Raw genomic sequence first — 24,082 nt, forward strand, 5'->3', positions numbered from 1 at the left:
GACCCTTTAGCTCAACTGGTTGACGCGGCTGTTGCGGAGCACGAGCTCACAAGTTCAAATCTCTCGGTTACACAATATATAATACAATCTAAAGAGTCATCTCATTTAATTAAAGTTCAACTGATAACTAAATTGTTGATTTTCTTTATTTATATTAGAAGTGTTTGCAATTAGATCTGCTTATTATGGTTTGTTCCTATCTGTGTGTGAGGTGGGGTGACAGGGGATGAGAAACCTCAACCATTCTAAAACCCTCTGCTGATGTTGGCATGAGACAATTCATTATTCCTTACATGTTTCTCACATTATATAAGATGTGAATGCATATGGAAATTAAAATATTAAAAAAAAACATAATAATTTTTATATTATGACAAAAATGTTGCAGGAAGTACTGTATGTAGGCTGTCACAAAAGCCTGTCACGTCCATAACGCAGATTATTTGTCATGTTGCAGTATGATGGAAATGTATTAAAAACATGTTGTGGGGTGTCTACGCTCTCCCTAGGTAATGTAAATTATTTAATTCATGCTTAATCAGTGCATTTCCTGAGTCATTTTGTTCGTTTGTTAGGAGTCCCCGCATCACATCCATAATGCTGGAATTGCCCTTCTACATTAATATCTTACATTTATCTTATGTTTCATGTATATATCTATATTTCAAAATACAAGAAAATAACATAGTTGATCACATTATGTTTTAAATGCATTGACCAGGATAACAGATTTAGGTTTAGCTCACAACCTAGTCCTACCATGCATGAAAGCCATATACATCTCTGACAAAGCTCTGGAACGTAGCATAAATGACCATATTAAGCTGTACATCACAGCTCCATTGACTGGGATCCATGCCGTGCTTGGAAGGAAGCATGCCGTCATACTCTCAGTACAAAGAGTCTGTCTTACCCTCAGTAATGAGAGTCTGAGAAAAAAAAAAGAGAAGCATGTCTTACCCTGAGCTTTGAAAAGAAAACAACCCAACACAGGGACAGAAAACCAGTCCTACCCTAAACAGACAGCCTGTGTTACCCTCATAATCGAGAGATACCCTCAACAGATAAAGCCTGTCTTACCCTCAGAATCGAGAGATACCCTCAACAGAGAAAGCCTGTCTTACCCTCAGAATCAAGAGAGAGATACCCTCAAGAGAGAAAGCCTGTCTTACCCTCAGGTCTCATTCACATCCAATCAGACAATGCAGGGGGAAAAGGCATGTTTCCCCTACTCATGAATGAGAGTAGTTGCATTGTCACCACATGGGGTTGCCAAAATAAATGTACAAGGACATTTCCTACATGTTTAAATCGAGTGGTTACCAGAGGTGTGCTAATAGTTTTCCTCAAAATAACTTTCAGCCTGGACAAAAAGCACAAAGAAAGAAAATCCGACTAATACATTCTTAATCGAAAAGACTAAGAAGAAGAAGATTTCTATTTATCAAGCACATTATACACGTACCCAGAATTCGTCCTCTGCATTTAACCATCCCAACCAGTTAGGACTAGTTAGGAGCAGTGGGCAGCCACAGTCCGGTGCCCGGGGACCAGCTCCAGATGCAATGTATGTACCTAGCAAGCATGTCTTTGTGGCGTGGGAGGGAACCAGAGCACCCAGAGGAGGAAACCCACACAAACACGAGGAGAACATGCAAACTCCACAAAGAAATACCTTCCACTGGGGTTCCAACTTCCAACCCAGGACCCTCTTGCTGCGAGTGCCATAACAACCAAGAACAACCAAGACCATAACAACCAATTATTCAACTCGAGTAAGAGGAGACAGCTCTAAGCCTCTCACCCTCAGCAGTGTCTGTCTCACCCTCAGCAGTCTGTCTCACCCTATTCAGTCTGTCCCACCCTCAGCAGTCTGTCTCACCCTATTCAGTCTGTCCCACCCTCTGCAGACTGTCTCACCCTCAACAGTCTGTCTCACCCTATTCAGTCTGTCCCACCCTCTGCAGATTGTCTCACCCTCAACAGTCTGCCTCACCAACAGCAGTCAGTATCAACCTTAGCAGAGTATGTCTCATCCTCAGTGAAAACCCAGTCTTACCCTCAGTACCAGAAGAAAGCCTGTCTTACCTTCTGCAGTGAACACATGGTGCAGGCCGCCCCAGAGGTCGAACCAGCCAGACCAATACTCCATCACCATCTTGGGCTTCTGAGGCTACGGGAAACAAAACTATTTATTATTTACATACAATCACTTCAAACTGAGCAAAGCAGGTGACTGTCTCAAATAACTGTCTATAATAAGAAATAGAGACTATGTTTTTATTGTTAGTTGGCTGTGATAAATATATACAGTATATTTAGTTTATATATAATTTTGTGGTGTGTACATTCTAACGTGCATCAATACATATTGATTATATGTGTATCTTATCATTGAGCCGTTGCCTGGATGAAGCAGTGATTATGATGTAAGTAGCCTACAGCCTTGAACGGAGAACACATTCACTCACTTGTATTGCATCCAGATACTTCATGCCATCCAGGTTCAGTTTCTGAAAATTGATGGTTCCCAGTGCTTGAGACAGAACGACATATCACAGTGTTATGAATAAAACGCACAAAGCTGCAGTGCTATATACATAAACACAGCGGCTACAATTTCACATTGAAGACTGCATAGCTTTTCCCTTTGAACCATTTCAGGTATACAATCTCATATACGTATGCCAGACAGAACTGTGATGGTGATGTGGTGGAACCGAACTCATCAATTATGTCGTAGACGGGGCAGCCGGGTAGCGCAGTGGACTAAGCGTCTGTCTACCACCACAGAGACAATGGGATCAAATCCAGCTGTGGTGCTTCCGGGTTGGCCGACCGTCCATACTAACACAATTGGCAGTGTTAGCGGGTGGGAAACCCGGCGAGGGTGGGTCCTGGTCGTTGTAAACAGCGACTCCTACAGTTCGGTCGGGGCACCTGCACAGCAAGGGAAGGATCTGGGAGAGGTAGTGTGACCTTCCACACGTTACACTCTCCCAGTGAGAGTCCGCGCTGCCAGGTGAAAAGAAGCGGTGGGCTGGGTACGCATGTGTCGGAGGAAGCATGTGATAGTCTCCGCCCTCCTGGACCGACGGTAGGGGGTAGAGTGCGCAACGACCAGGAAGGGGATTGGGAATTGGCATAACGACTAACATTGGGATGGGAGAAAAACGAGAAAAAGAAGGGGGGAAAAGATAATAAAAAAAAATATTATTATGTCGTAGACGGATTTTCATGATCAATATTTGTTTAATAGTGAAAACACATAGACAAGGTACATCTAGGTTAAATGAGCTTTGACTGAGAGGAGTGTTTTCCTGAGAAGGGGACAATGGTCCTCCTTCATCAACGGACTTACGAGAAAGGTTATGAGCAAATTTCATCGTAACTCCACTTACGACCTTTTCGGGTTGATTTTGGAATTCACAAACGGTTTGTTCTCTGGGATTTGCTCATAGCTAAGAGCAGGATTTACGAGTCGTAAGTCGGACAGACTGGCGTCTTAAGGACTTTATTTGGGAGAAATCATGGTGATAGATTCTACAGACATCCTCGGAATTAAATAATTATAATAATAATAAATACGACAATATTTATACCATAAAATAGTCATGACTCAACGTGGCATTGTGATGTCAGAAAATTTATAAAAGCACTACACCAACACTGCAAATGACAGTGAATAAATAAAAAAGAACTAAACCCAATCGTGCAGATATACTGTAGCTATAGCAGGGGTAGGCAACCCTAGGCACACGTGCCTGCATAGGCACACAGGGGCATTTTCATTGGCACAGGGGGCAGCAAAAAAAAAAAAAAAAATGTTTGCCTTTGAAATATTATAGTGAAATATTTTGCACTGTCGCATTTATCTTGTTGAAATCCTCCCACAGGTTCTTTTTTTTAAGTCGAGTATATCAGCTTTTCTCTGTAGCTCAGATGTTTTGTTTGAAGGCTTGCCAAACAAAGAGACAATCAAATCAAGGATAAAAGATATCCCCATGTCAGCTTGAAGTGTCGAGCGACGCATCAACGAAATGTCAGAAAATATCCGAGAACAGCAAACATCTGGATTAAAAGATGCTCCGGTGTGCAGCTTAAAGTGACCAACTACAGCCCCCAGATAACAGAGCTCAGTAAAGCAAAACTGTTTGTCTGCATTGCACCCCCGCCCCAACTCAGATTTAGGGTTGATACAACCATCATAATAATATTGTTAATAATAACAATAATGATGTAATAATGTAAAAATTATCATTAAAAATACCTGATTATGAGAAATGTTTTTTACGATGCATGGAAGATTGTTGAGGCACTAGTTACAGCTATATTTCAAACAGGCACTTCATGTCAAAAAGGTTGCTGACCCCTGAGCTATAGTATAATAGAATGGACAAATCTACATTCTGCTCTCAGCACACCCCATTCATTTCATAGGCTATATATTTGTCATGTTCTCTGTTGTTATTATTTATTGTTGGTTTTATTTGTATATTTTGACATTGCTTATTGTATGGAGAAACATTCAACTGCTCATCGTGCGCGGACAACAGACAGATGTAGGATGAATAATACTTGATTTTGTCACTATTATTAGATAGTTTACAATTTATCTCAAGAACTAAACACATCACTTCAGTAATACTCAAACAAAGACAGTGGTGCGTTGGTGATTTCATACCTGGTTACACTGTTTTAATAATGTCCCGCGCGCGTGTGCGCGCTCCCGCGCGTGCGCATAAATGTTCCCTTGCGTGCGCACAGAATAAAGACGATGCCTAATTGCCTCTAGGAATGGAATGTAACACATTTCATTCACAAGTTGTGTGTGAATGTATCTGAGGGCGTATTTGAACACACCTGACACTCCCTCTGCAATTCGTTCCCCGCATACATCGCCGACATGCAAAAGGTCTTCGACCACCCTCCCGGGGGCTCGGATAGCTGGCTTGTTCACCATCCGCCAGGGATACCGCAGCGTGAGCGAATATTCCATTGAACTCCGTATCCTAGCACCGAGCTCCGGGTGGAATGACATCCGTTAAGAGGGGCTTTCCGTCAAGGCCTCAGCGACGTTCTAAAAGACGAGTTGGCGTCCAAAGAAAAACCGAACTCCCTGGACGAGCTAATTGATTTAACTGGACATGCGTCTTCGCGAGCGCCGCCGTGAAAAGACTAGCGGCACCCACCCTTCGTTATCCAATTAATCTTGCTCTCCTCCCCCCAGGCGCGCTGCTTGCGCCGAGCAATACCCCCCTGAGCCAATGGAACTTGACCGGTCTCACCTTCATCCCAACAAACGCCTCCACAGGCTCAGGACTGGGGCATGTATTTACTGCGGCCAGCTCGGTCACTTCCTCGATTCATGTCCGCTTCGCCCAAACGGTGGGGCTCGACAGTAATGCTGGGCGCATGTTCGAGCCTAAATTATGTCCCCAGCTCCAGTCCCAATATGCAATTCAGTGCCACCCTGTGTTGGAATGGCAAGTCGCTTCCCCTGTCCGCGCTGGTTGATTCGGGCGCTGACAAAAACCTCATTGACGCTGGCGTCGTGTCCCGCTTCCGCATTGCTACCGACACGCTGCCTATTCCCCGCGATGCCCACGGTCTAAATGGGAGGCTGCTCTCACGGATAACTCACCACACCAAGCCGCTCCGCCTGCTGCTCTCTGGGAATCACAATGAGGTTATTCGGTTCCACGTCACTAGTTCCCCCCCATAATCCTATTGTACTCGGCATGCCCTGGTTGAAGTTACACAACCCAGTGATAAACTGGCCAACTGGCTCGGTCGTGAGCTGGAGCGCTCACTGTCACGCTACCTGCCTGCGGTCTGCTCGGCCTCCACTGGAGGTCACTGATTCTCACGTTCCCAACGAACCCATTGACCTTTCCACTATCCCTCCAATTTATCATGATCTAGAGGCTGTTTTTAGTAAACAGCATGCTCTCTCCATTGCCGCCCCATCGCCTGTACGACTGTGCCATTGACCTGCTCCCCGCTAGTCACCTGTTCAATCTCTCGCGCCCGGAGAGGGAGTCCGTGGAGAAATACGTCCACGAGTCCCTGGCATTATCACCCCCTCCTCCTCTCATGTCGGCACTGGTTTCTTTTTCGTTTCCAAGAAGGATGGTTCCCTTCGCCCCTGTATTGACTACCGTGGCCTCAACAACATCACGGTCAAGAACAAGTACCCCCAGGGTGGCTGATTGGCGCAGTGGGCAAGGCGCTCGCCACTAACGCAGGAGACGCTGGGTTCGAGCCCAGCTCTCAGCGTTGCTACTGGCTGGCCGGTCGTTCATACTAACACAATTGGCAAGTGTTAGAGGGTGGGAAAGCCGGTGGGTGGGGATTGGACGTTGTGGACAGTGACTCCTACAGGTCGGTTTGGTGACGCCGGTGTGGCGGAAGCAGGAAGTAGCGGGGGCAGCGTGAGCCTCCCAAGCGTTACTCCTCGCCACTGAGAGTTCGAGCTGCTGCGGTGAAAAGATGCGACAGGCTGCCTCCTCGTGTACCGGAGGGGACACGTGATGCAAGGCTTCTGTCCTCACTACAACCGACCAGTGGGAGGCATAGTCTAGCAACGTTCAAGACAGGGGAGGGAAGAATTGGATAATACGAAATTGGGATGGGAGAAAAATAGAAAATGGGGAGGAAAAGTGGATACAAAAAAAGAACAAGAACCCCCTGCCGTTAATTAACTCTGCTTTTGAACCCCTGCAAGGTGCCACCATTTTTACGAAGCTGGATCTCAGGAATGCCTATCACCTCGTCCGTGTCCGGGAGGGGGACGAATGGAAAACAGCCTTTAAGACACCGCTCTGTCACTTCAAGTACAAGGTAATGCCCTTTGGGTTGACCAACACTCCTGCTGTCTTCCAGGCCCTTGTCAATGACGGTTTCCGTGATGTCCTTAACCGCTCTGTTTTTGTTTATTTGGATGACATTCTGATTTTTTCCCGCTCTATGGAAGAGCACGTCCAGCATGTCCGCCGGGTCCTCCAACGCCTGCTGGAGAACAAGTTGTTCGTCAAGGCGGAGAAGTGTGAGTTCCATATCTCCTCCATCGGGTTCCTCGGATACATAATAGAGGGCGGCCAGATCCGGGCAGACCCCGAGAAGATCAAGGCAGTGTTGGACTGGCCCAGACCAACCAACGTCAAGCAGCTCCAACGCTTCCTGGGGTTTGCAAACTTCTATCTGCGTTTCATCAGGGACTACAGCCGGGTCGCTGCACCCCTCACCCAAATCACTTCGCCCTCCGTGCCCTTCGTCTGGTCCGCTAAGGTGGACTCCTCCTTCTCCGAGCTGCATAGGCGCTTCATCTCCGTGCCCATCCTCGTCCAGCCGGACACGTCCCGCCAGTTCGTGGTGGAGGTGGATGCCTCGAGTACCGGGGTGGGGACGGTCCTCTCCCAGCGCTCCGCTCTCGACCAGAGACTACACCCCTGTGCCTTCTTCTCTCGCCGCCTGACCCCGGCGGAGGTCAACTATGATATTGGGAACCTGGAGCTCCTGGCAGTCAAGCTGGCCTTGGAGGAATGGAGGCACTGGCTGGAGGGTTCAGAGATCCCCTTCCTGGTCTGGACGGACCATAAGAACCTCGCCTACATCCAGACGGCCAAGCGCCTGAACTCCCGTTCTTCGGCCGGTTCAATTTCACCTTAACCTACAGGCCAGGCTCCAAGAACGTTAAGCCGGACGCCCTCTCCCGGCAGTTTGTCCCCGAAGGGGGCCCCTCACACCCTGACACCATCCTCCCCTTCTCCTGCTTGGTGGCTTCCGCCACCTGGGAGATCCAGTCTGTCGTCCGAGAGGCCCAGCCTGATCCAGGTAACGGCCCACCTAACCGGCTTTTTGTCTCCGACCTTGTCCGCTCCCAGGTGCTCCAGTGGATCCACGCCTCCCGGTTCGCCTGTCATCCTGGGGTCGACCGTACCCTGTCCCTGCTGAAGCGGCACTTCTGGTGGGCCTCCATGAGGGAAAACACCCGGGCCTTCGTTCTTGCCTGCACCGTCTGTGCTTGTGGGAAGGCCTCCCACCGACCACCTGCCGGGCTCCTCCGTCCTCTGCCTGTCCCTGGCGCGTCTATTGGAATACCAACCGGTTCGTGCTTCCGCGTTCGCGTTTGGCACTCTGATTGGCCACTGACCTACGCTAGTACGCCCCCCTTATCTACGCCAGTTATCTACCCCAGTTCGCCTCCAAGAAAGTTTAAAGTGCTTAGAAATGCCGGTTGTGTTCATTCATAGTTAAAGACAGTAGAGGTTGAGTACTTTATTAGCTAAAGATGTTAAGTTAGAGTGTTGTGTTCATTCATAGTTAGACATTGAGTAAATATCTAAAGATAAGGTAGATGTCAATGTTTTGGTTTGTTGTTTGTCTCACTATGCAATTAAATGATACACACTGAAATCTACGCTCTCTCATCCTGCTTTCCGCAACTCCTATACTTCCTGAGTAACTTGCCCAACACTGCTTAATGGTTGTTTAAATATTTTACATGGGGCACGTATAATCCACAGGGCACATTTACGCACACTGTGACATAATATGAGAAAGTCCACATTCCAGTTCTACTTTTGTTTTGATGTGTAAAGGGATGCTGCACTTAGCACTGACTGAGAAAGTAAACATTACAGTTCTACTTTATAAAATGCTAATTGTAAATATGTTTGTCAATGTTAATAATATGCGAAAGTCCACATTACAGTTCTACTTTTGTGAAAAGTGATGCTGCATAAGATGACTGCACTTAGCACTGACTGAGAAAGTTAATTCATTAATTGTACTGCCCATGAAATTGGCATTCATAGTCCTCTAGACTAACAGAGGTGCAGCTGAGAGCGTCGTTTCTTGACTCTCAGCTGAGAGCGTAGTTTCTTAAAATTGTCAAGCTACAATATTATAAAATACAATTTATTATAAAATCCTGTCAGGAATTGTGCCTCAAAGCATGAATGAACCGGCATTTACCGGCATTTCTAAGCACTTTAAACTTACACGAACTATAGCGCACATAAAGTCACGGAAACAGCTGTTAAACAGCTGTTCTTGGAGGCGAACTGGGGTAGATAACTGGCGTAAATAAGGGGGGCGTACTAGCATAGTTCAGTGGCCAATCAGAGCGCAAAACGCGAACGCGGAAGCACGAACCGGTTGGTATTCGAATAGTCCCTGGCCGGCCCTGGGCACACGTCGCCCCGGACTTCGTCACCGGTCTGCCTCCCTCACACGGTAACACAGTCATTCTCACCATTGTCGATCGGTTCTCGAAGGCCGTTCACTTTGTCACTCTCCCCAAACTTCCCTCTGCTTCAGAGACTGCAGACCTGATGGTTGTGAGGATTGGTTCGTTCCCCGCCACACGCTCCTTTAAGGTACGGTGTTGATTGGTGCATACCCCGCCACACGCTTCTGGAGCAAGTATCAATTCCAGCACGCACCTGTCATAGTTTGTGATTAGCGCCCCAGAGGCTTCTTATACTGGGACCTTCTTTCAATCGATGTCGGGTCATTTTGAATACTTCTGCTTCTGCCTGCTTTCCCCCCGTTGCTGTGCCTCGTCTACTTTCCCTCCAGGAGATCTTTGGATTGCCGCTGGAGAATACCTTGTTCCTCCGTTTGGAGCTGCGCCTCGTTGCCCGCTTTACGCGTTTGCGCTTTGGTGAGTTGGAACCAAACCCTTTTTCGATTATCTGTTTTGTGTGTTTGAAGAACACTGAAGAGTATCATTTTTTGTTTACACTGGACTCAGCTAAATTGTGTGTTTAGAAGAGACACTGAAGAGTATCGTTTTTGTTTGCACTGGACTCAGCTAAATTGTGTGTTGTGGAGAACACTGAAGATTATCGTTTTTGTTTGTTCTGGACTCAGCTAAGGAAGGAGGGAACTGCACTGCCTCTGTGTACTGTTGGACTGTTATTGATCTCTCTCTCTCTCTCCGTTTCCACCTCGAGTTGAAGCTGGGAGTATCTGCAGAGCCGCTACGGCGTCAACGCCGATTCCCCACCTCTAACACCAAGAGGATCTGCAGAGCCGCAGATAACTCTGCCGAAGGCAGTCTCCTTTTTTGTTGTTTCGAAATTGTTACTTGACTCCTTTTTGACTCTGTAAATAAATACGCCCTAGTATTTGGCTAACTCTGAACTACCTGTCTGTGCCGTGCGTTTGAGGTCGGTTTCAAACCCTAACAATGGTGCTTCACGTCTTCTGCCTCCACGGGATCCCGGTGGACATCGTCTCCGATAGAGGGCCTCAGTTCATCTCCCAGGTCTGGAAGGCCTTCTGCCGAGCCCTGGGGGCCACGGTCAGCCTCTCCTCCGGATACCACCCGCAGACCAATGGCCAGTCGGAGCGGGCCAACCAGGACCTGGGGTCCGCCCTCCGCTGCATCACGACCCGGGACGCCTTCCTGCCATGGATCGAGTACACCCACAACTCCTTGTCCTCCGCTGCCACAGGTCAGTCTCCCTTCGAGTCTTCTCTGGGCTACCAGCCTCCACTGTTCCCTACCCAGGAGGAGGAGATCTCAGTGCCCTCTGTGCAGGCGCACCTTCGCCGCTGCAGGAGGATATGGGAGGACACCAGGGCTGCGCTGCTCCGCTCCGCTGACCGGAATCGCCGCTTTGCCGACCGCCACCGGACCCCGACTATCAACCAGGTCAGATGGTTTGGCTCTCGTCTCGAGACCTTCCTCTAAGATCAGTTTCCCGGAAACTCACTCCCCGTTTTGTTGGTCCCTACGAAATTCTGTCTGTCATTAACCCCTCGGTCGTCAGACTCAAACTTCCCTCCCATATGCGCATTCACCCCTCATTCCATGTCTCCCAGTTGAAGCCGGTGGTCTCCAGTCCTCTGTCTCCCCCAGCTCCGGAACCTCCCCCTCCGCTGATCATAGACGACCATCCTGCCTACACCGTCCGGCAGTTACTGGATGTGCGTCGTCGCGGTCGCGGCTTCCAGTATCTGGTGGACTGGGAGGGCTACGGCCCGGAGGAGCGCAGCTGGGTCTCCCGCCAGCTAATCCTGGATCCTGCCCTCATCCAGGACTTCCATCGGGCTAACCCTGACAAGCCTGGAGGGTCGCCAGGAGGCACCCGTAGAGGGGGGGGTCCTGTCATAATCACGGCGAGAGCCTCTCTCTCCCCTCCTGCTTCCACACCCTTATATGGGCAGCATCAGACCCCAGCATTCCCACGCTGCCAGACGGACATCAATCAGAGCGGCTGTGAGGGATTCCCTCATCAGCAGGCCCTATATCAAACCACGGATCCTGTCGTTCGGCGTCCCAGTGTTATCCTACCAACCTAGGTACGAGGACGTACACCAACCTTGCTGCTCTTTCCCTATTGCCTGCCTTGTCCTAACCTTTGTTCTCCCTGTGCCCAGGACCACCGCTCCCGAGCTACGCTGTCTCCCGAGACACCACCCACCAGGACGTTCCTGTGCTGCACAAGGAGTGCACCTGCTCGCACCTATCATACATTCCTGTACATTCAATACCTGTCTGCATGGTGCCTATATTAAAACCAACCTAAAACGCTCCATTCTCTCTCTTCCTGTGTTCTGCTATTGGGCTCCGCCACTGCTGCCATAACAGGGTGACAATATAGTCACAAGGAAATATGAAATTACATACCGCTGCTGGCGGGACAAAACCTCATAACTCCATTTTTTATTATTATTTTTTTTTATATAAATCAACTCCGTAGATCATCCTCCATGTGTGTGTGGGTTTTACAAAGTTTAAACAATGGGAAAGCATTAAACCGATCATCTGTCTAAACCTCCTAACTCTATTCACCCTCAAATCTGTGTTCGTTTTTTTCATCTGCTGAAAAGTTGGGTTTTTGGAGTTATGAGGTTTTGTCCCGACAGCAGCGATACCTAGGTTCCATCCTAGAGGCAAATCTTTCCTGTGACAAAATGGCATCCAATGTAATAAAAAAAAGTCAACCAACGAACTAGATTCTTGTACCGGATCTCCTCTCTGGTAAACAAGAATACCCTGAAGACTCTGGCAGGAGCACTCATTCAAGGGTACTACGACTATGCTTGCACCTCATGGCACCAAAGCACCTCAAAAGCGCTAAAAACTAAATTACAAACATCACAAAACAAACTGGTCAGACTACTGCTTGACCTTACTCCTAGAACCCACCTCACCCCTGCCCACTTTGACAACCTAGGATGGCTTAGAGTAGACAACAGAGTACAGCAACTTGCAATGGGCCTGGTCTACAAGATACACTACACAACTAAGGTAACCATGTACATGTCAAATTACTTCCCAAAGGTCAGTGAATACCACGACCACAACACCAGAGGGAGCTCCACAAATCATGTGAAACCCAGATTCGGCTCAAACAAGGGACAAAACATGTTTCGCAATTATGCCACATCAATGTGGAACGCCCTACCCACAGCTGTAAAGGAATGTGAATCACTACCCACTTTCAAAACCACTCTCAAAGAGCACCTACGGGAGACTGCAATTCGAAACTGGCCCCTGTAAATGTCCTAACGCAACCCCCTCCAATGTACAGTAAATGTCCTAACCCAATAATACACGAGACCCTATTCTTGGGCCCAAGTAAGGTTTTGTGGATAATCCAATGTACAGTTACCCAACCACCTCCAATGTACAGTTACTCTCCTATCCCCCCTCTATTTAGCTTCTAAAGGAAAAGGACATGGTTTTGCCCCAGAACTCATTGTCATCCTCGCTGAAACTAAACTTCACAAAGCGGCCATTATGCAAATTAATTTTTCAATTTTAAGTCTGTACAATGTATTTGTAAATAATAAAAGAAAAAGGGCATTTAAACACATTAATACATGTGCTTCTTGAGCTCACAACAGTTGTTTCAGGACTTGAGACATTGGAGCCAGAATAAGCATAAATAGCAGCAAAATAACAGCATAGGCCTTCTAGAGGGAGTCCTATATTATATTGTAGTTATTGGCGCTGGTGTGATGCAGGCGTAGATGAGCAGCCTGACCTCAAGTATCTTATTGCTTTTCTACGACAGTTTTTACAGAATCTTTTCAAATATAGGTTCAAACAGAGACCAGAGCTTTATTTGGGTCTTTCACCAACAACAACTAATCCCCCATTGCTTCCTACTGCCGTTATTGAAGATAAACTAAACCCATGGTCATTTTGGTGGCCTAGTGGTTGAAATGTACCCCAATTTGTTATGTCAGAGTGCCTCTATTACAGTCAAACTCAATTACCAATTAAAAATACAGACTATTTTGCAGGCTGGACACAATAATTAAAAAAAAAAATTATAATAAATTAAATGGAATATTCCTGATAACTATCTTAATTGGTCATTTTGTTTATCTATTTAATTTATGCATACCAGCTCAATATGTTGTTGTAAATGCACTTCTGTTCATTCTCTGGTGCCTCAATGAACACAAGAAGGGCTGTTTAAAAGGTTGGTAAGGAGGCATCACTCCTGTATAATTGGATTATTATGGATTTTTCTTTTTACCGATTTAAATTTGATATATTAGGATTCAATTCATTAATCACCAACAAGAGTTTGTAATATAAGCAATTATAAGCTAAACGGGTCCTGGCAGTTTGACAACTCAAACAACAAAATATAGGCCAGCTGTACATGTAATATTCCAAATATAAAACATAAATAGGCCTACTGTAGCTATAAGTATCTCAACTCAACTAACAAAATATAGGCCAGCTGTACATGTAATATTCCAAATATAAAACATAAATAGGCCTAGCTATAAGTATCTCAACTCAACTAACAAAATATAGGCCAGCTGTACATGTAATATTCCAAATGTAAAACATGAATAGGCAAACGTCAACACCTCAAAAAGTATCTCAACATCATCAAGTACATCATAACATAATGAGAGTGTAGCAAACAACAATGCACATATCAATGAACAATAACAATCAACATTACACCCTGTGTCTGTAGCATCCACGGCGAGCGAATAAGCCACAACCTCTTTCCCCCTGATCAAGGAGCTGGTCTTGAAGATCGGTGGCCATCTCACACTCCACCAGCCACTGTATTCCTACTACGGCTTGTGAACGCTGCCTTTTCTTCTGGGCATACTGTGTCGCAAACATTAAGCATGCAAGGCTTAAGAAATTCACCCTGCGTAAATGGTCGGCCTAATTTGGCTATTTCTTCGTCGTTCACTGCAGCATCTCTCTGAGATGCAGCCTTCTTAAACACGCCCTGCTGTGCCAAAAGACACTTTCTTCTCCCTCTTCTCTCCATTCAACTCATCATATTTGTCACAGTGTTTTGTCTCGTAATGCCTCCTTATATTATATTCCTTGATCACGGCCACGTTGTCCCCGCAGATGAGACAACAGGGTTTATCTCTGTCGTAGGTACACAGGTATTCAGTCTCCCTCTCCCTGTTTTCACAGTCCACTTTTATTTTGCCCATTTAAACTTTCTTTTATTTATTTCTAGCTAGCTAGCTAGCAGCAAAAAGCTAAGGTGAGTGAGTGATTACGTTGACTTGACGTTAACTTGTCTGAACATTGTTTTCATTTAAATGGCAACATCTGGTGAAGAGACGCTGTCTCAGCAGGAGATCTGCTTGGTTAAGAGTTTATATTATTTATTTTATTATTTTATTTAATGTATTTTAGAAAATCTAAATCATCTCACAGGCCATAAAGAATTATGCTGCGGGCCTGACCTGGCCTGCGGGTCTTGAGTTTGACACGTCATGATGAATTGAAAATGGGGGACCCTGATGTAAACAAGACGAAAGTCTTTCTCTGGTCTGCATCCCCTTAACAATTGTGTGCATTGAGCCGTATTGTATTGTACCCATTCTGCAGTGCAATCTGTTAATAAAGTTTTCAATCAATCAATCAATGGTAAATGCGTTTACGTCTTCTCCAGTCAGACAAGAAGATAGATACCAATTTCCTCTCTGTGCGTTGAGTAGAAAGCTATCAGACTGCAAGCTAGCCTAGCTTAGCACAAATTAATGAAAGCGGATACGGACCAGCTAGCCTAGCTGTTGGCTGAAAACACCTCTCCCGGGGTTTTAAGCTAGGCTAGTGGTGGAAGATGGTAAGCGAATTTCCCATAATGTCAGCGTGTTCCTTTAAGACAGGTAGGATAGCAGTGTTACACTGCAGTCGTAAGCCCTTATGGAATGTCTCTCGTCCAATCACAAACCATGTTTGGAACTAAATGTGCAATAATACACAAACAACAATGCAGTACTACCTGCATGTCAGCATTGTAGTGTACCATTTCACACTGAAGACTGCATATCGGTAACTTTTGGCTTTAATCTCTTGTTGTTATGCCTTCCCTCTCACCAAGACTCAGATACGAATATTGTGCTGAAGCTCTGGACTGCAGCTGCCTGACACCGACTCGCCCTTGGCATAGATCTCTCTCTGCTCTGTGGTAGCGCCAGACTGGGTCCCAGAGTGGCATGATCCTCTGTTCTGTGAGTGTGTGTGTGTGTGTGTGTGTGTGTGTGTGTGTGTGTGTGTGTGTGTGTGTGTGTGTGTGTGTGTGTGTGTGTGTGTGTGTGTGTGTGTGTGTGTGTGTGTGTGTGTGTGTGTGCAAGCAGGCGTGAATGAGAGATAGGGAGACAGAGGGATAGAGTGTGTGTGTGTGTGTGTGTGTGTGTGTGTGTGTGTGTGTGTGTGTGTGTGTGTGTGTGTGTGTGTGTGTGTGTGTGTGTGTGTGTGTGTGTGTACGCAATATGTGTATGTGTCTCTGAGCCTGTCTGACTGTTTAGTAGTCTGCCAGGAGCACAATACCTCCATTCACTCCTCCAAGCTTCAGTCCGTCCTGGTTGTCCGAGGTCAGCAGCAGTTCTGTGATGCCCCTGGACACTAAAGCCTGGAGAGACAGGCAGGACCATGGCACAACCAAAAACAATGAATGCCGAGACGGTTGCTTTGGAAAAATATTTTCAAGTTCAAGTGTTTTAGAGCGGAATATAGAGGGAGAGGGAGAGAGAGAGAGAGAGAGAGAGAGAGAGAGAGAGAGATGAGTAAGGGGAGAAATATAAGGATGGGGAGAGAAAGTCTTTCATGTATGAAGAATGGAGTGTATACATGTATACGTTGGGGGTGAGGGGGGGTTGAGAGAAAGAGAGAGAGAAACAACATACCATTAAAAGTGGAAATGGTGGGAAATTGTGATTCTTACTTCTTTGATGAAAGCCATATATTCATCGTCTTTGGCGTAAGAGCCGTATTCATTCTCCACTTGAACTGCAATAACTGGGCCACTCTTGCTGTACTGCAATTTAATTAGCCAGTGAATGAAAAAGAGGACATGTCTTAGGGTTTAGGACCACAGAACTCACTGAGACTGAACTTCACACATCTTTCAGCATGCAAAATCAGTATGCATCATTTTCAGCTCGTTAAGTCTGAAAAGGGCAATACATTATAATAAACAGATAATTTTGTATATAATATAATATAATAAACATTGTTGATGTTCGCTCATAAAACTCTTTTCTTTCTAATTTTTTTTTTGCTAAAAATGTGTTTCTAACAACATTATAGGTGAAGAATAGGATATGCGATTGCTGGATCTGATCTGCAATGTCTAGTTTTACAGTTGAACCATGAAGTGCCACAGCACAGGGAAACAGCAGCTCATTCGCATATAAAGACACAGGAGCCAAAAAAAACTTGTTTTGCTGCACACACAGTCTATACAGCTGTAACTAGGTGCTTTTTGACCATAGAAACATGCAAATAAATTGTAAATATACCACGGAAATTTAAAGAGTAAACTGGGAACTGGTCAATAATATGGATCATTTAATAAATATGCTTCTTAAGACCACAATTTAATTTCAGTCAGACTGGAGACTAACTATCTGGATAGATGAATTATGGATGCACAAATATCAGATATTGTTCCAATACCAGGCTAAAATAGGATATCGGTATTGGAGACTTTCCACAATACGAGGATCCGACCATGTAACATGCTAGAATTCAAAGTAAAGAAAAAATACTTTAAAGGGGAACTATCTTATAAATTGCCTTTTCCAGTGTCTAGCATTGTTTTCTAGCAATGTGGGGTTGTACCAACACCATCTATGTCTCAAATTATCATGTTGGTGCATTGCTCCAGTTCACATGAGACAAGATCCTCCCCCACTGAAGCCATTCTGAATTTTGGTCCCCTGTGACGGAAGCAGAATTATTTGCATAATGATATAATGCGTACCTCCGCCCCTTCTGTGGTTTAGTTCCACCACTCACAATCAACAATTCGCTCAACAACGGAGCGAGTGGGAATAATGCGGAAGCGGTTTCCCTGTCACTGACACTTCCTCAAAGAGAGAGAGAGAGAGAGAGAGAGAGAGAGAGAGAGAGAGAGAGAGAGAGAGAGAGAGAGAGAGAGAGAGAGAGACAGACAGATAGAGAGAGAGATATAGAGAGAGAGGGAGAGAGGCTCTCATACGGTGCAACTCGTCTCGGAGCGATCTCTCCTCTGTCTCTCCCACTCGCTGTATCACATCAACCTGTTGCAAAATATCATAGCACACGCTCCCACGCGTATTCCGATCCGTGCAATAATATTCACGGGGGTATATATTGTCATTTGAAACAAGTTACGAATGCATTGTCCCGTGGGATTATGCCCCCGCGGCGAAATTAATTAGTCCATCTCTATCTCTCCATCTCTCCCCCAAAAGGTAACTGCCAGTGCAGTGCAGTGGGTGACTGTCACTCAAAGCGCATTGCGAGTATAGGCGGAGCCCAGCCCAAAACTGCTTGGAATCTTGAAGGGCAGAAACTGCTGCTCTACAGTACTTGATTAGAAATACAAAACAGTGAATTAAAACAACCTTAGAGATGTGTTCCATAGACTCACGGGAATTGTGTAAAATTGCCCAAATAGTGAAAGAAATAGTAAGATAGTTCCCCTTTAAAAAAAAAAACACTAAGCTTCTTAGTGTCTTATACTATCATGCACTCTTCCTACTATACTAATGTCTTTACTACTATGCACTCAACACTGCAGCACCCAAGTTTCAGCACTGTTTGATGAACATTGTTACTCAGCTATAAGAGTTGTACCCTTCCTGCTGACTTGTCATACAGAATTTGTAAGTCACTTTGGATAAAAGTGTTAGCTAAATGACAAAATGTCAAATGTAAGTGACTTTATTTGCTGTATTTTAAAACACAGAAAAGCATGTTAGATCTCTAATGGAGAATTTTTTTTATATTATCGCCAAGATTAATACTCGGGAATCGCTATCGCCGGTGAATAAGTGTCATGGTTACATCCCTACTGTACCTGATATGGAGCAACTCTCGACAGGAGCTGATCAAAGAAGGAGTTGACCGCCTCAGTGAATCCTGGGTAGGTTGTTCTCAGCCTCATGTTTTCATCACGAAGCAGCCAACTGAAAATACATCATCACAGCAAAGCAGAGAAGAAAACTATCAAAGTCAACGCATGGTTAACATGCTGTACATATACAGTTCTTCACTATGCTGTACACAGGGCCGCCTCAGGGGGTGTGCGAGCAGTGCGGTTGCACAGGGCCTCGCGGGAAGGAGGGCCTCGCACAAAAAAAAAGAGTTAAAAAAAAAAAAAAAAATTTGAGGCCCCCCTTCCCGCGAGGCCCTTTTTCATCACAGACCTAAAATCTAGTTTTGCTTATATGCTTATATATTTCACATTAGACACGTTTGTAGAATGTTCCTGGCTCTGCAGCAGACACACTCACTATTGGAGCTCTGGGGCTCTGCAGCAGACATACTATTGGTTTCAACGAAGGGAGGGGTTACATCATGTGTACGCCGGCGTGTGTCAGCTGCGTTTGACTATTTCGCGCGTGCAGCTTTGGAGGTTATGCTTAGTTATGCCAGCCAAAACGAAGAGGACGGTCATTCGGCAGATGGACTGAAGATGAAAGTTGTTGCATGTTAGACAGTTCAGTCAGGCTTAGCTGAAGGCAGGGACAGCTAGTTAGCTTTAGCTACGTTATAATATCGAGTGCTAACGTGTGGTTCAGTCGGGATAGCCATGATGATGTCGGCTAGTAGCTAGCTTAGCTAAAGGCTAACTAGCGTTAGCTAACCTAGAGAGAGCGCGTGCAGCATTGTTATGCCAAGATGAAGAGGACGGTCATTCGGCAGATGAACTTCGTCAACTCCACGCGGTTGTCTCCATCCTCTTGGACGTTTGGTGAGTTTTTAATGCACTCTATTCTATTCCCGCCGTGGATATATCTCTCTCTCGGGAGCCAAACGGGCCGGCTAGCTGTTGTAGTAGCTAACGGTGTGTGGCCTGGTGTCAGTACCTGGCTACTCTATTTGCAGTTAGCCTATTTAGCTGATGTCGGCCATTGGCTCCTTGCTACTTTGTTTTCTCTGGTATAGACCCTCTTCTCTTTGGATTTAAGTGTTGATCTTTGTCCTTTTGGATCTATGTATATTCATGTTGCCTTTGTGAAGTTATCTTTTCCTTCTGTTTTGTTCTTCCATTAAAAGTTGAATATCCTTTAGGGGCTCATCTTTGCTTATCTCTCTCATACATGCTCTCTCTCTAACACACACACACAGACATGCTCTCTCTCTCTAACACACAAACACACATGCTCTCTCTCTCTCTCTCTCTCTTTCTAACACACACAGACATGCTCTATAATATCTCTCTCTAACACACAAAATGACATGCTCTCTCTCTCTATATTTCTCTCTCTTTCTAACACACATATACATGCTCTCTCTCTAACACACACACACAAACAGACATGCTCTATCTCTCTCTTTCTAACACACAGACATGCTCTATCCATCTCTCTCTCTTCAATTCAAATGGGCTTTATTTCACATTCTTGTATTTCTCCCAGTAGGTATGGGAGTTTTGAGTTATTGTCGATGTTTTCAAAGTCTCTTTGGGTGTTTGCAATTTGTGGGAAGTATGTCTTGGTATAGTGGGCAGGTTGTTTCCACCTCATCTTGTGTGCAGTGGGTCTGTCTTCGCTTGGGAGCCAGGTCTGCCTATGGCGGCCTTTCTCGATGGCTAGGCTGTGCTCGCTGAGTCTGTACCTAGTCAAGGATCTTCTTAGTATTGAGTCAGTCACAGTGCTCAGGTATTCTGCCACTGTGTACTCTCTGTTTAGGGCCAAATAGCATTTCAATTTGCTCTGGTTTTGGGTTGTTTCTTTCCAATGTGTGTCTCTCTCTCTCTCTCTCTCTCTCTCTCTCTGGCCTTGCTCTGGTGGAGGGTCAGGGGCATTGCCGGGTCTGTGCATCATTATTAAATGATCCATATTATTGACCAGTTCCCAGTTTACTCTTTAAATTTCCGTGGTATATTTACAATTTATTTGCATGTTTCTATGGTCAAAAAGCACCTAGTTACAGCTGTATAGACTGTGTGTGCAGCAAAACAGTTTTTTTTTGGCTCCTGTGTCTTTATATGCGAATGAGCTGCTGTTTCCCTCTGAGCTCTCTCTCGCTCTCTCTCTTGCTATATGTTGACTGTATCATGCCCAGCCTCGGGCAGCGCTATTATTTAAGAATATGTTGACTGTATGAAAAAAATTAAAATAAAAAAGTATATATATATTTTTTTTTTTACCTTTTAGGGGGGGGGGGGGGGGGGCTCGCGTTTAAATCTCACACAGGGCCTCGCATTTCTCCCAGGCGGCCCTGGCTGTACAGTCACCCCAACGCTTATTCATATTATCGGCGATAATCACAGTGATCAAGCCTGACGATCAGAGGATGTGACGAGTCAGCAAATCTTCTCCAAGAAACACACTAGGCAATAAAATATTAACCTTACATTCCCCGAAGGGAAAAGCACTGCAGAAAAGCTTCAAATCCATCCATCCATCCATCCATCCCTCCATCCATCCATCCATCCATCGTATGAATGAATGAATGAATGAATGAATGAATGAATGAATGAATGAATGAATGAATGAATGAATGAATGAAAACTTTATTTAACAGATTGCAGAATGGGTACAATACAGTACGGCTCAATACACACAATTGTTAAGGGGATGCAGACTTGAGAAAGACGTTCGTCTTGTTTACATCAGGGTCCCCCATTTTAAATTATAGACATTTATAACATACACAACATACATGACATTTATGGCATAGGGACATATAGGTATTTAGTACTGATACATTTGTGACATAAACGGTATTCAAATATACAGTACTGTTACCCCTAGATCCTGACAGAGTATATACATATGATGGGGAGGGGACTGTACATTAGGAGGGGGTGGGTGGGTGGGTGGGAGAGAAATATACATACGGCGGGGAGGGAATATATACATGCGGTGGGGAGGAGACTGTCTATTAGGAGGTGGTGGGGGTTTTGGGCATTTACGGTGGCCAGTTTCGAATTGCAGCCTCCCGTAGGTGCTCTTTAAGAGCGGTTTTGAATGTGGGTAGGGATTCACATTCCTTTACAGCTTTGGGTAGGGCGTTCCACATTGATGTGGCATAATTGTGAAACGTGTTTAGTCCCTTGTTTGAGCCGAATCAGGGTTTAACATGATTTGTTTAGCTTCCTCTGGTGTAGTGGTTGTGGTATTCACTGACCTTTGGGAAGTATTTTGACATGTACATGGGTACCTTAGTCGTATAGTGTATCTTGTAGACCAGGCCCATTGCAAGTTGCTGTACTCTGTTGTCTACTCTAAGCCATCCTAGGTTGTCAAAGTGGGCAGGGGTGAGGTGGGTTCTGGGGGTAAGGTCAAGTAGTAGTCTGCCCAGTTTGTTTTGTGATGTTTGTAATCTTGTTTTAAGCGCCTTTGAGGTGCTTTGGTACCATGAGGTGCACACATAGTCGTACAGTAGTACCCTTGAATGAGTGCTCCTGCCAGAGTCTTCAGGGTATTCTTGTTTACCAGAGAGGAGATCCGGTACAAGAATCTAGTTCGTTGGTTGACTTTTTTTATTACATTGGATGCCATTTTGTCACAGGAAAGATTTGCCTCTAGGATGGAACCCAGGTAGGTAATTTCGTCTTTCCTTGTGACAATATTGTCACCCACTGTAACTGAGAAGCCGTCGGTCTTGCTGAGTTTGTTATTTGAGCCGAAGAGAATGGACTCTGTTTTGCCCATGTGTAATGATAGTTTGTTATCAGCGAGCCATATGCAGATTTTGCCTAGTTCCGAGCTGAGGGTTTTTTCAACCTGCAACTTGTTCTTGTCAGAGACCAGCAGGGCTGAGTCGTCCGCAAAAAGGAACAAGTTGCAATCACAGGCTGACGACATGTCATTTGCATAAATTAGGAAGAGTAGCGGTCCTAGTATGCTTCCTTGTGGAACACCACAGCTCACTGTGAGGGGGGGGGGGGTAGAGTACCGTTTACCTCTACCATCTGTTCCCTCCCCTCCAGGTAGGATTGCATCCAGCTCACTGATAAACTATCAAAACCAATTGCTTTTAGCTTGTCAATCAGAATGGAGTGATTGACAGTGTCAAAGGCCTTTTGTAGGGCCAGCATGACCATGCCGCAGTATTTGCCCGCGTCCACCTCTTGTTTGATGTGGTCGTTCAAATAGAGGAGGCATGTGTCAGTGGAGTGGGACGTTCTGAAGCCAGATTGGAATTCGTAGATTAGATTTTTTTCCGCCAGGTACTTTTCGACCTGTTCGTAGACTATTTTCTCCATGACTTTCGAGGTGGAGGTAAGAATAGAAACAGGGCGGTAGTTGCCTGGGTCTAATTTGCTGCCCTTTTTGTGCAGAGGGGTCACTCTTGCAATTTTGAAGTCCTTGGGGACGTGTCCCTGTTTTATAGAGAGGTTTATTATGTGTGTGATGACTGGGGTGATTGCGGCTGCCGAGTCTCTGAGGAATTTGGAGGGGATGTTGTCGTGGCCAGTGGCCTTGTTAGGTTGGAGGGCGCTCAATTTTTTTAGTACCTCATCGGTTGTTACCATTTCAAGTTTGAAGTCGTCTTTGTGGACCCCTAGGTTTTTGTAGTATGCTACTATGTGTTCTACCCCATAATGCCCTGAGTGGGAGGGTAGTTTGTTTACCAGTGTTGTGGCTATGTTTGTGAAGAAGATGTTTAAGTAATTGGCTACATCCAGCTTGTCTGTGATGAGCGTGTTGTCCGTCTTTATGTTTATGTTTGAGAATCTGGTTTTAAGTTTTTTACTGCAGCCTAGTTGATTATTGAGTAATTTCCAAAGTTCGCGGGGTTTGTTTTTGTTTTCCTCCGTTTTGTCGTTGATGAAATTTCTTTTTGCGGTTTTTATCATGGTGTTTACGTCATTTCTTAGTCTGTTTCTTTGAATTTTTTGTTCAACCACGTGGGCTTGGAGTTCACTGTTTGAGCTTTTGGAAAGCTTTGTCTGACTTTTATGAAGTTCAGAGCATTTTTTGTCTCTGGTTTTCATAGCGGCCAGTATTTCAGTGTGCATCCATGGCTCAGCGCGATTTTTAACCCTGGTGGTTCTTAGGGGTGCCATGTTGTTGAGTATTGTTGTGAATTTGGTTTTGAATCCAAGCCATGTTTCTTAAACCAGTGTACCACTGAGTTCATCTGACCAGTCCAAGCTCCCCAGTTCTAGGTTAAAGGCCTCTTTAGAGTAAGTTTTGAGGTCTCTAGATGTGACTGTTTTGTGACAGCCGGCCTTCTGTTTTAGCTTTTTGCGGGTACAGAAAATCATAGATATATATATATAGTATCTATTAGGGATGCATCAATACTACTTTGTCAATGCTGATAGTGATCCATTACTTTTACTAAAAGGGTATGTTGAGAATTTTGGAACCCCCGGGCCCCAATGATGTTGTTGAACCGTGGAGTCCTTTCTCAGAACAATCTATGCTGTGGATACTGGTTATCCAGCTCCTCCTTTAGTTAGCAGTAAAACTAATGTCAATTTAATGGAATCATGGTAAGAAGCATTTAATCACACTGGGGAAAAAACTAACTCATTTGCTTTGGGTGCTGCGCCGGGTAGTAGGTTTTAGTGTTTATTTCAGGGCTTATAAAGACTGAAGCCTGGTCCCATTACCTCACATTAGTGTTGTGTCCAAGTACCTGGCGCTGCGGGGTATTCAGTGTGAA

At 45.3% G+C, this 24,082-nt stretch overlaps 1 protein-coding gene across 1 annotated transcript in view; it reads right to left on the reverse strand.

Moving 5' to 3' along the window:
* LOC311227917 (beta-galactosidase-1-like protein 2) overlaps positions 1-24,082 on the reverse strand; it is a 112,758-nt gene that overhangs the window by 83,787 nt on the left and 4,889 nt on the right. The window contains exons 5-9 of the mRNA XM_084313777.1: positions 18,312-18,420; positions 16,191-16,283; positions 15,797-15,878; positions 2,472-2,536; positions 2,089-2,173 (exon numbers count right to left, since the gene is read on the reverse strand). Coding sequence (XP_084169903.1) covers positions 2,089-2,173; positions 2,472-2,536; positions 15,797-15,878; positions 16,191-16,283; positions 18,312-18,420 — 434 coding nt within the window. The remainder of the gene's footprint in view (positions 1-2,088; positions 2,174-2,471; positions 2,537-15,796; positions 15,879-16,190; positions 16,284-18,311; positions 18,421-24,082) is intronic.

This window comes from Notolepis coatsorum (genome assembly GCF_963971535.1).
Source record: "Notolepis coatsorum genome assembly, chromosome: 1".
NCBI classification, from domain to species: domain Eukaryota; kingdom Metazoa; phylum Chordata; class Actinopteri; order Aulopiformes; family Paralepididae; genus Notolepis; species Notolepis coatsorum.